Source organism: Salvelinus fontinalis, chromosome 35 (genome assembly GCF_029448725.1).
Source record: "Salvelinus fontinalis isolate EN_2023a chromosome 35, ASM2944872v1, whole genome shotgun sequence".
Classification (NCBI taxonomy): Eukaryota; Metazoa; Chordata; class Actinopteri; order Salmoniformes; family Salmonidae; genus Salvelinus; species Salvelinus fontinalis.
Genome location: NC_074699.1, coordinates 34,094,241 through 34,107,081, shown reverse-complemented (window position 1 = coordinate 34,107,081; position 12,841 = coordinate 34,094,241). Strand labels below are relative to the sequence as shown.

Sequence of the window (12,841 nt, the reverse complement as noted above, 5' to 3'; positions counted from 1 at the left end):
ACGTCCAAAATATGTCCTCTCATTAACAGTGATGAGTGAAAGGGCCAGTATTGGCATGTGTCAGATGTGTTGGGGGTGTAAAGGTGCTGTCGTACAAGGCCTCTGCTGTGTGCGGAGAGCCTCTCCCTTCGCCCTGCTAGAGACCTCACTCCCCTGTGATCATCTCAAAAGCAGAAGAAAATGTGTCTTATTAGTTCGCACCGTGCGGCTAAATTCTGTGCTCCACCGCTGACTAATGTACAAAGCTGAGAAAGAGTAGGGTGGCTGGTTGCTGTGCCTCTGTTAGTGACGTGTGAGGAGAGGGCGCGGGGTGGAGAGAGGAGATCTCTCTCCGCGAGCGAGAAACATTTTATACACCAGCTCTCGGCTCATCTTCAATAGTCAAGAAACTCTTTCAACAGACCCATATGATAATGTCGGGAATTTAACAATATACTACCCCCATAAACAAGTTAACAAAAACACTTTCAGAAATAGTATCATATATCTACATTTCATTCTTTATTCCAGTCTTTAGTTGAATCTTTACCAACAGATGCCACTCCATTGAGTGACAAAAAGGAGAAAGTCAGAACATATGCATGGTAGGGCAGAAGCATGTTTTATAGAGGGGTGGGATAAAAAGGCCCGAGCCCTTTGCTTTGTCAGGGGGAACAACATAAAGAGAGCAGTGCTCTGCTTCAAAGCTGCATTTCCATAATTGCCCTGTAACTTGGGCGAGGCTGAGGGATGAGTCTGACGGGGGCTGAGAAAAGCACAATCTTACAGATGGGTGAACGGCAAAAGCCTAGACGCCTCTCCCTCTGTCCGCCTGTCCCCCATTCCCTACTTGTTGCCTTTCGGATTCAGTGAAAGAATTCCTCTTTCTAACCCCCATCAACAATAGGCATGAAATCGGTGCCCTCCCTCTCTCCCGCTCCGGCCCAAAAGAATTTCACTCCTTCCCGGCCTTTTGTCCTCTATAGTAGACCTGGGCAAAACAGAACAGCTCTCTACTCTCTCTCTCACTGGCCAATCCTTAACCTGTTTGTGCACCACTTCCACAGTTAATAAGAAATATGGGATATAAAACATACATTGGGGCACATGAGTTGCACGTCCACATCTTTGACAGAGTACAGAGAGAGCTTTTCTAGCTCTATTCAAATCTAATGTGTAAAGTCAACTTGTGGTAGGACATGTGTTCTCTCTGAGATGATCTCTTCTCCTCCTGTGGTCACAGACTAACACCCAGGCTGGGTGGGTTTTAAAGGGCAGCCCTCTGGGTGTGGATGTGTGTGTGTGTGTGTGTGTGTGTGTGTGTGTGTGTGTGTGTGTGTGTGTGTGTGTGTGTGTGTGTGTGTGTGTGTGTGTGTGTGTGTGTGCGTGCGTGCGTGCGTGCGTGCGTGCGTGCGTGCGTGCGTGCGTGCGTGCGTGCGTGCGTGCGTGCGTGCGTGCGTGCGTGCGTGTGTTGTAGGGGACAGGGAATATCAGCAGTGCCTCATAAAGGGATTAGCTCACAGGACAAAGAAAGTGGTCCTCTTCAAAGCTGGACTCGGGCCACAAAGGAGATGACATTTGTCCGTCTCTGTGTCAGGAGGGGGTGTGGCGTGAGGGGACAGGGGACAGAGGGGGACGAGGGTCGCAATGACAGAAGGGGAGGATGAGGTGAAAACACAAGGCTGACCCTCTTTATTTGGGCATGCCTTCTCTTTCACAGGACACCTCTGGCCCCTTCTTCTGTTTATTTACTCCTCTGTTCTCGTTCTCTCCATTCACATGGGTCCTCCATCTCTCTCTGATGGCTCCATTGGCTGCCTGGTCTGGCCAGGCCCCTCCACCGGCCCCACTTCTACACGGTCCAACCTGGCACTACTGCGTCCGTGCGTCCGATCCATCCGTCCTGTTTGTCCACCCTCCTCTCTAGGTCAATGCACAGCTCAGAATTAAAGATTACAAATGTCCTTTTCATGATTCTATCTTCTATCTTGGATTTTTCCCCCCTCAAAATCTGTTTTTACAATGCATTCCTTTTTTCGCAGGGCGTAGCTATGTACCTCTGTCTTAATTCATTGATGCTGGATGTGAGCAGCACTCAGGCCAACAAAGGACATGTGATTAGTGATGGACTGAAATGCCATTTATTTGCAGAGTGTCAATAGGAACTGGGTTTCCCACAGCCTTGGTGCATGAGGCTCACCTCAGATCACTCTCACTTTATAATGCAAAATACAACTGCCCAACAAGCACAAGAATGAACTTGTCTATGAAAACTAAAATGTGTGTGTGTGTATTTCTGTTTATTCTCACATTTCATATTCCTCATGAAGATGATATCTGCACTACTACATTTATATTAAGGACACTGCTTTTTGTAAAAATTCTGTTCGTTTTGATCATATAGCTGTTCTTTGTCTTGTTATTTTATGTGTATAAATGTGCACAAGCAAGGTGTCCATCCGTAAATGTGTGTTGCCTTTCCTTTTTCATCCGTTGTGCTATTAAACCAGACTCTCTGGCGAATCAATCAGCCAGAGTATTTAACATCGCTGGGAGCGAGGAAATAAAAAGAGGAGTCAGTGTTGATTATTGTTCAATAGGCACGAGGACATCCACTTAACGCGGGGAAATGAGTGACACACCGTGCCCCGCTGGAAATGGCCCCTGCATGCGCTGTGGTGTGTAGCTCTGAGCGAAATGTTAGCTAATGCATTCCATTTGCTCTGTTCAACCCGGAGCAGGTTGGACACGTATGGCGACATAGACACAGGCATGATTCGTTTGTTTGTACTGAGGAATTGTAATCCCTAATTTCATGCACGAATCAGAAGAGGCCCTCTGCACTCTGAACAACGATCGCTGTCCCTTCAGTAGCATTACGATTGAATTTTCATGATCAAGAGAGATTGTTCCAGAAGCTCCCTTGTCAACTAATATCCCCCCAGAACACTGAGGAAATCATCATCAATATTTATAATCGTAATGAACGTGCGCACACATGTGTATGTGTGAGTAGGAGGGGAGATAGTTGTGGGGGTTCTTTGTAGTTTATTATTCCACTGCAAGTATTATCACTGACAGGAACAATTATTTGTAATGCCTGTTTTTGATTTAAAATTATGTAATATCATGTCAATCTATTCTGTCAATTTGACTACATTTTAATACATAATAAACAGTGCCTGATTCTGAGATGAAGTGTGATACTGGATATTTTGGTTACATTTAAGAGTTAATTTGAACAACCCAGACATCTTTGGGCATATTTATTGGTATGGGAAGCGCGTTCTCTCTCGTGACATGTGCTATGTGTTTTAAGTGGGTCATCGGTGATAGGCGAATGCTGGTCACTCTCTCTGTGTTACTTCCTGCGCCGCGCGGTGCAGCCAGAGCTCGTGGTGCTGGTGCGTTTCCGAGTGAAAGTGGGCACAAACCAGAAAAATTATTACATCAATCAGTGTCACAACTAGCCGCTGTGACTTATGAATATGCATAGTGCGCGCGCAGTTAGATAGGGGGCTCTCAGGAAGATAATTGATTGGACAGGAAGGCAGCATGGTGAGAGGAGCGCGAGAAGGCCAGCCTACTTAGTAGAATACCAAGCCCCGGTCCAAAGTTTTCTCCCGGCTGGATCTCTAAGCACAGCCTCGAATGCCCGTTGGAAATGTTGGGCTTTTCTGTCTGTTGTGTTGCGCTGCTATGTAACCATCCCAGAGCGAGCCCTGAAAACAAAGCGGTCCTGCTCTCCATTGGCCAATCAACCCAAAACGCGCTCAATTGGTGGAATGTGTGACAGAATGCGCCATTTGTATGATTTTTTTTTACTTCAACAAAGAGCGAAAAAGGAAATCTGGGGCTCCCCATACAATTTGAAGCCATATTGTCTGTATTCTTCTATTATCTAGGAAAAACAATGTAGGTTTTTGAAGAAGAATATTTAATTGGCTAATTCAAACACATTCATAAATCTACAAAAGTGTCTTATTTTCACGTATTTCGTTTCTATTTCGAAATCTGCGCTTAATTTCACTGCACACTTGACTGTAAACATGTCGCAAATTCGATAGGATGTAATGTTTTTTCTTGTTGATTTTTTTTGCAGTAGGCCTAGCCTGTTTTTTCTTTCCTTGACAAGTTGGGGAAATGGTCATAGGCCTACAACAAATTTCAACCATTTTGAAGAGGCGGTTGAAATATACAATTTAAACGTTTAATACTTTTTTTGTGAAGTGAAATAAACTGAGGGGGAAAAAAACTAAATGAAAGGATACTGAAACAACGAATTATGTGAATATGCACCCCATTTATTTTATATTTGTTTATGTGGCCTGTTTATTAACATGGGTGTGTATGCAGCAGGAACATATCCCAAGTTAATATCTACAAATAAAGGTCATATAAAAAAATATTGATCTATTAATTGTTTAGAATGCAATTATCATATCCCTAAACCTTTTAAGGTCAATTGAGTGTAACGCTGGAGAAGGTTGTATTTTAATACATGCCAAACCATGAAAAACGCTTTTACGATGGACCTATATGAAAATAATTTTTCAATGGCTTGATTACATATTAATAATTACAATACAAAGTTGTATTTAGGTTAAAATATCCCTATCCCTGTCTTTGCCAGACCGCAGAATCGGCGATGGTGACTAGATTTGACTGTAGAGGGAGCTCTAACTCCAACTTTACATAAACTTTATCTCACAACGCTTCTGACATGCAAATGATCTTAGATGTGGAAACAAACATAAATAAATGATATCACAATGTATTGGTGGCATATGGTTAGCAGTGCAGCCCACAACGGCTGACCAAATTCAAGATGCATAAAAAAAACATGTAGTAGGCCTAACACAAATATTACACGCGAACTGAGATTGCATCGGACATACAACACCACAACCCATTTACGCATAGCCAGCCTTTACGATGTTTAACCTCTCAGTCCAAAATAGTTCCATCCAAATAGTCAGTAGACCTACATAATTTATCTTCATATGCCATACAATTTTCATACGAAAATTAATGAAAGAATTATTCATTTTAATTCGGCTGTTACGCCTCAATAAGGATAATCCCAGAACAGTAATATCCAAATGTACGATGCAATAATCAGTTAATTACTCTTAAGTCCCTCATATGAAAAGGCCTCAAATCGTGCTAGAATATTTACTTATCACAACCAAGTACGATGAAGCCTATTCGCCGTAGGCCACGCAGACTGACACACACACGTGCAAAAAGCAAAGCACTGCAATTCTGCACCACTTCAAAATCTAATTCGTAACATCTAACGCTCACAACAACTAATTCTCCTTTCACAAAACAATCATCACACAAACATCTTCCCAAAAATCACAAGCGATTTGAATAAAGTTGCAGCAGTTCATTTATTAGCCAAAATATAGACTTTCTTGTACAATTTGGTTCACAAGTATGTACATTTTCTTAACTTTATATACAAAACATTTTGAACATCAAATCCTCACAGAACTTACAAAAAGAAAAAGAAAACTCACAGACTACTGGTTCATACATTATTACATTAGCAGGTTTACACAGGACATGCTTACAAGGTAAGTATACACAGATGTATTATTCTTATTTTACATTCCTTACAACAGATTCAAATAAATCATAAAAAGAAAGAGCAAAAGTCAAAGTCTAGGAGGAGGCGAGAGCTGATAGAACCATGGCTGCTTCGAGTTGATTCTGAGGCCTGCAACACACGGGTCAAGAAAATAAATACACTCAGCAAAGGGAAAATAATAATAACCTACAACTGCAAGGTAATGAATTGCTTGAAAAGTAAACTGATATAAAGTGAAGATTGCTTTTGAAAAATTAGAGCCAGTTATAAAACCAATGTGGTAAATTTGAGCTGGGATTTTTGCATGACAAATATGCAAATATAATTTTGAGGCCTAAACGAAATAACACAAGCACGGAGGAATCCATCTATTCGATGTCCTACAAATACAACACAAGGGCTATAGTTTGAGTAAATGTGGTAGTCAACGATAAAATAGGATGTGCATCAAAAATAATATATCCAAATAAAATAAAGATGACAGTCTCTTACCGTCTATGAACTGGGTGGAAGGCTGTTTTTAACCACTTTTTCTCTGCTTCCAAGGCACTAGATCTCTCTGAAATAATAATGGCAATAAAATACATTTAAAAAATGCATTCATTTTCCTGTCTATAACTAGAGCACAGCACTGTCGCAGTGAATTTAGTCTATACTTTATTTTACTGCCTGGGGATCTTCACGTCAGTCACGGGTTAAGTACAAGCACGTACAATACTGAAGTAGGTATGTGAAAAAGAAATATGGGACCAACTGCTGAATTTAAAAATAATTTTCGGACATGAATGATAATCTATTCTCACAATAAACCAGCTGATAATAACATTAAAAACCAACGACTTCGGGCCTTTTATTTCGACCACCTCTGTCTGTATTCCCCCAGTTCAAAGCTTCAACGCCACCTTATTCTGTCACATAAACGACAGCATGGAAGCACACTTTTTATGATCATCTTTACGGCCTCAAAATGTCTGTCCAGAACAGGCCTATTTATGTAGGCTATAGCGTTAAAGAGGGATAAGTCAAGTTTAAAATAGAGTAATAATGAACAGTTTGTTATACAGTCAGGCTCGCCAGCCTCAGTGTTGGTGACATGTACCTGTGACGGCTGTGTCTGAGCTATGACTCTTGTCCTGCGTGTGTTGGTGTTGCTGCCTGCTGTAGAGGGCCAGCCCGTTAGCCGAAGCCTGGTTCGCCAGTCCAAGGTAATGGTTAGAGTTCAGTAATGCGAGCTGGTGGGCAGAAAAAGCTCGGTTTGTCCAGTTCTGGATTTTCCCAACAGGACAAGAGATGAGTCTATGGTGAGGGCTGATTATGGTCTGGGCCGCGGGACCAACTGTGTTGCTGCCATTCATTTGTGGAGATTTGCGGGGATTGTCAGGGGTTGTTGCTGTCTCCGCCAAAGACCAAATCTTTGGCTTTTGGGCCGGGGCCGCGTTATTTTCTGATGGGGGCGAGTTGATGGACACCGGATTCAGTTTCAGTTGATCGACAGTCGGTTGTGAAGCTTTCATTTCAAAAGAGTGATGGTGGTGGAAGTGCTCGCCCCGGTCCACGTGAATGTCTTTGCCCTCCTTCACTACAGCCTTCAGAAATCTCTGATCGGGCCCTTGTAAATCCTCATAGCCGTCTGAAATCTCAGAGTCGCTTCTACCATCTAATTTTAAATCAGCGTGTAGGTCATCCTGATCATCCAAGTCGTCCTTATTCTCGATATTTTCCGTGTCGATATTTTCTAAATCAATCTCTTCCTCATCCTCCCTCTTGTCCCCTTCCTCTCCCTCCTCGTGATCACTGTTGTAAACATTTCCCTCTTCGTCTGTGCGGCTCCGGGGAGTCCAGGTCATCTTGTTCTCCTTCTTTAGCCTCCTCCTGGCGTTGGCGAACCAGGTGGAAACTTGGGTGAGGGTCATTTTGGTGATGATGGCCAGCATGATCTTCTCCCCCTTGGTGGGGTAGGGGTTCTTACGGTGCTCGCTCAGCCAGGCCTTCAGTGTGCTCGTACTCTCCCTGGTCGCATTTTTGGGTCTGGACGGGTCACCAAACTGATACTGGCCATATGGGTAAAACGCTGGGTGATGGTGGGCAAATCCTGGGTGTCCTTGTACGCCTGGACTGTCTTTCAACTCATACTGAGCACCCTAAAAGACAAAGAGCAGAGACCCAATGGGATGTGTGAGATATTATTTACATTTAAGTCATATTATGATAGATTAATGAAGTTTGCAAAATTAGATTCTACTTTATGTTAAATAAGACAAAATCATATAGGCTAATATATGCAATATAAAGCCAGTATCACAACATGTCTCTTTCTTCACATAGGACCTGTGATTTCTGCGTTTACGACTAACAAAAGCATTACCATATGCAAAGTTACACATCTTTATTTGTTACGCACCATTTCCGTTCGCGACAAAACTATTTGATTTATAACACTTCACTACCAATTGCAAAACATTTCAATGTATTTCAATATGCATGTATACACACTTAATATATTGCGTTTGATTTCAGTTGTTTTCTTTATTTTTTAGTGGTCTAAACATAGGTTTTCGACTGGCATTTCAGTTATAGTGCTACTTTTAGCTACTTTAACTATTTACAAAAAAGGAGTCAATAACAAAGTTCACCAACGAGTCTTCTTGTTTAGTCCTGAATGGATCATTGTCTCAATAACGTAACGTCACTGCGCCCTTTCTCTTTTTTAGTCTGGATGGGGGGGAAAGCAAATGAAGGAAACCAGAGGCATAAATAAACAAAGGCACTCACCAATTGATTGAAAATTGATATATCGTTTGAATAGGGCAGAAATGCTCCATAGCCCTGTGCTGCTGCGGCGAAAGGTGATCCATACATAGTTGAGAGAACGTTTGAGAGTGCCCCGGACGGGCTCAACTCTGTCCCGGCTCGGGCATTGCTGATACCCTGTCGCTCCGGTGGGTATATCGGTCGGATGTACTGATATCCCAGCTGCGGGAAAGACATGGTCGTAGAAAAAAGTCTGCTGCAATCACAAAAAAGCAGAGAATCGCCCTCGCGGTGCGTACTGCGATATCCACTTTACAGTGAGTACAACAAAGTGTAAGGGAAGTCTATATTTCCTCAAAAACAGCCAGTGTAAACGATCCGATTGCGCCTTCCTCCTTCACTTCCCTATTGATCTGGATGGACTAAGGTCAGGTCTTTACAGATTGCCTTAGATTATTGCGACTCTTTGCTCTGATTGACATTTCTAGTCGTTTAGAAGCCCCTCCCATTTCTCAAATCTCACCCCCTATACACACTCTCGCTCTGCCGCGCGCGCCTCTCTCTCTCCCTTCTGTATTTCCCCTGGATAAATGCACTGACGTCGCGATGTCTTATTTGAATGGTTTTCAAATCTCATTTGATGGCTCGCCAATAATTTAATTTGTTATTTGTTCGCCTGAGCCCTACTCCATTTTAGTGCTAATTCACAATTTGTGGTCATTTGCACAAATAGTAAATATTTCAATGTTGTTGAGTGATTAACTTCACATAAGCCTAGTGTCTCCAGTTTTCTTCTAATGCATGTGTCTCACGTATGTGCAGCCACGACTCATGTCCACTGGAAAGAAAGACCTAAGAAATGTATGTTGTTTACCGGTATCGAGTGATTTGGACTCACGTATGCTAGAAGTCTATGGTCAAGTTGTGTTTTCTTACACCGTTTTGAGGTGTTGCGGACGCTTCTAACAAGTGGCAAGCGGATCGGACTCAAATCACTCTTTTAATTTGGGACATCAAACAGTTAGCATGTAACCATTTAACTTCAGAGAGAAAGTTGTCAAGAAATGAAAAGCTGCATGGCTGATTACCGCCTGCGCTGTTAATGAATGCAAAGTGTTAGCGTCAACAATGGCAACGATAAGTAATTAACACGTTGTGTACTGTGGTGGATATACATTTAAAGTGATACACTGGAAACTAAAATATTGAGGTAAAGAAATATTTTACATGAACAACAACAACACAAATAACGTTGATGTAAATAATAATAGTGTCATAAAATAACGATGATGATGATGATGATAATAATAATAACAATAATAATAATAATACCCTAATAATATTAGTAATAATAATAATAATAATTGCAAGTGGTTTAATTGATTTAATATTCACTGATGTTATTCATGCTGCACGGAAAGCCATGGCTATTTGTAAATAGGTTAGGCCAGTTAAAAACAATCTTATAAAATCTAATTTTGTATTTATGTACCAAGGCTTCCCTTCCAGGAAAGAAATATAATCTTTACAAGACTATCGCTCATAAAGATTAGGCTACCTTTAAGAAATCCGCTTGATGAATTTGACAAAACCATTTTTTTTATTGTAAATAATCCGGATTAAAACAAAGCAAGGGAGTCAGAATTGAAATTCCATGAATCAATATATGAAAATATGTAGGAAACATCCCTAATCGTATTACATCCGCGTCTTTGTACCATCATATGTCTGTTAAACAACTGCAGTGGTGACTTATGCATTGCTGTTGCAGTTTATTTGAATATGATACATCTCGGAGCAATATTGACAGCGAGATTAAATCTCATCAATCTCAGTTTAGTTTTGATGATGAGATCCGGTTTCCAAGAACTAGGTCTATGTCTATGTAGGCCTACTTGTTTAAACCTTTAATCTCCTTTTGGAGCTGATATCATTGTCTGGGAGGGATAATAGAAGCTATAATTTCTCATATAGACTATAAGGCTACGCCTTGTTTCAATGAACTCAGTGCCGAACCTCCGTGTTTCCCTTTAACGTGTTGGCATCTTGACACCCAACCGAACCTGGATTATGAGGTTATTAATTACAGCGAGTGGCTGATGCCATCCAACCAGCATGGTAATCACTACATAGCAGTCAATAACACTCAGACACACACACCAACCTGCAGCAGAGAGAACGGAGGGCCCAGACTTTACAGCTGAGCTGAGAAACTCAACATTGATATTTGCCTTCAGATTGAGGGAGGAATGTGTTAGTTGAATGAGTTCAACTAAAATAGGTGAAGAAGTTAGTGTTAGATGTGTGTCAAGTGTCACACGTGTTTGGAAATGCTGAATATTGGAACGGCCAACTTTCGTGTTTTCTTTGTGTTATAATATAAAAGCAGGTGGTTGGAAGTGTGAGAGTGAACGACATATCTGCCATTTAGTGTCCCCTCAGAGGCGCTCCACGTTCGGATGGACACGTGTCTCATCCCCGGGACCTGTCAGGGCTCCTAGGACTCCGTCTGATTTATAACCCCAATCAAACACATATGCACTAATTTAACACTTTCACAACGACCCGGGAAACTGGCATAGCCATAAAACATTAAGACTCTCAGCTCTCTCTCTTACCTCCACTCCACACAATATAGCGTCCCATAACCTGCCCTCTCAGCTTGACTCTATAACATACACACGATGGATATATGAATCAAATGCACCAAACACTGGGGCAGCCACAGCACTACTACTACTACTACTATTACTACTACTACTACTACTACTAGGAATAATAATAATAATCACCATCATCATCACTAATAATAATAATAATAATAGCAATAATAATAATAATATTGGCCTATTTTTATTCTTTAAAAAAATGATTTATACATGTCTCTATTGTTATAATATAACCCATGCAGGCTAATGTTTCGGTCATGCAAAAGAGGACAATCACACGAGAGTGACTCGAGGGCTGTTTTTTTACAGAGTTCTTTGAGGGTAATTATGCAGATGACACAATTTCACATCATTTTCAACGGCAAATATACACGGATCTATCGCTCAAGCGTGGTTCCTTATGCAATACACAAGACGCCAGCAACACATCGCAAATGATAATATGAAGCTCCAGAAACAGGGAGATCAAAGCCTTCAAACAGAGGCTATTCAAATTATTCATTTGAATCTTTTCCACAACTCCTAGGCGACAGAAAACAAGTAATACATTTCTTATCACACATGGAATCCATTTAAAGGAGCCTTCTGATCATAATCGGTTAATTGCGGTGACAAAGGATTTGAAAAGAAAACACAATTAATGACCCTTGATGTTTTGGGCTGTTGGTGGAAGAGGGGGATGGTGAAGTGAAGTGTGTGTGTGTGTGTGTGTGTGTGCGTGTGTGTGTGTGTGTGTGTGCGCGTGTGTGTGTGTGCGCGCGTGCGTTTGTGTGTATGTGTGTGTGCGCGCGTGCGTTTGTGCGTGCGTGCGTATGTGTGTGTTTCAGTGAGAGGGAGAAAGAGAGACAGATACACAGAGAGAGAAAGAGAGGTCCACATCGCATTTTGCCTTGCCTTGACAAAAAAGCGTTTACGCTGTTATTCCTTTGGAGGGAGACGTTAGTAAAACCCAGCAGCTTGCAGTTTGTTTAGACTCCTTTTTTTTGCATCTTAAGTTTCATTAGGGTATGAGGGCGAATTGTTGTAAAGATTATATATGGGACCAAAGTCATTTACAACTATTTCCATACCGATTTATGGTCAAGAAAAGCCATGTTGGTCATTTAGCCTAAATCTCGAATAATTTAGAAGGTGTTCTACCCCACAATGATGATAGGCCTACACTGTGTGAAGCTACAATGACACATTATGCCATCAGAGAACGAAGGGCCTTTTACAAGTTCACTGAACACGAGCACAATCAATAACAACTTCGCATGCTATTATAAGGCCGTAACTTCATGACCTCTTGGTGTTTTTTTTTAGAGTTGAGTTGTTTGGCAATATCCAAACATTGCTGAGACTGGGAGGGGGCTTGGTTCAGAGTAGTGGAGTTAAAACTGTACCACTTCCTTCATCTGAAAATATGTTCTTTCAAATCCTTCTCCCATTAGAGAAATAAAAGAGCAATAATTCTCGCGGTGTCTAAAGAGCAGAGGGACATAATCCAAGCAATGAAATAGTTTAAGAAATTAATTGTAGTTACCGAAAGCAAGAGTACTTTCAAAATACATTTAAAGTTAATTTTTTTACTGTGGGGATAATTTAAATAATATTATTTTAATTACATTACACTAATCCAACCATGCATATTAAATAGATAACTTCGATTTGCATTAGCGCAAAAGTAAGGAATTTTTAACAGTGCAATCCTTATTCACAATTTGAAACAAATTAATAGTCAATGGACTGCAACTTATTCAACTGTTTTATAACATCAGATAAAATAAATTAGTACAGTTAACATGTGATTTACATACAACTAGTTAACATGTGCTTTACATAGACCTTTAAGCCTATAGTTAGT

At 41.1% G+C, this 12,841-nt stretch overlaps 1 protein-coding gene across 1 annotated transcript; it reads right to left on the bottom strand.

Moving 5' to 3' along the window:
* Positions 1–5,356: 5,356 nt before the first annotated feature.
* LOC129834781 (iroquois-class homeodomain protein irx-3-like) lies at positions 5,357–8,822 on the bottom strand. The gene is made up of 4 exons (XM_055900051.1): positions 8,348–8,822; positions 6,675–7,716; positions 6,068–6,134; positions 5,357–5,704 (listed from the first exon to the last, which is right to left on the bottom strand). The coding sequence occupies exons 1-4, from the start codon at positions 8,561–8,563 to the stop codon at positions 5,650–5,652; spliced, it is 1,380 nt and encodes a 459-aa protein (XP_055756026.1). The 5' UTR covers positions 8,564–8,822; the 3' UTR covers positions 5,357–5,649.
* Between the last annotated feature and the right edge of the window lie 4,019 nt (positions 8,823–12,841).

Excerpts from the sequence above, each read along its gene's own strand:
- LOC129834781 (XM_055900051.1), bottom strand. The coding sequence starts at position 8,563 with ATGTCTTTCCCGCAGCTGGGATATCAGTACATCCGACCGATATACCCA. Across the intron at positions 6,135-6,674 it reads CTCAGACACAGCCGTCACAG|AGAGATCTAGTGCCTTGGAA; the intron begins GTACATGTCACC and ends TTATTATTTCAG. Across the intron at positions 5,705-6,067 it reads TTCCACCCAGTTCATAGACG|GCCTCAGAATCAACTCGAAG; the intron begins GTAAGAGACTGT and ends CGTGTGTTGCAG.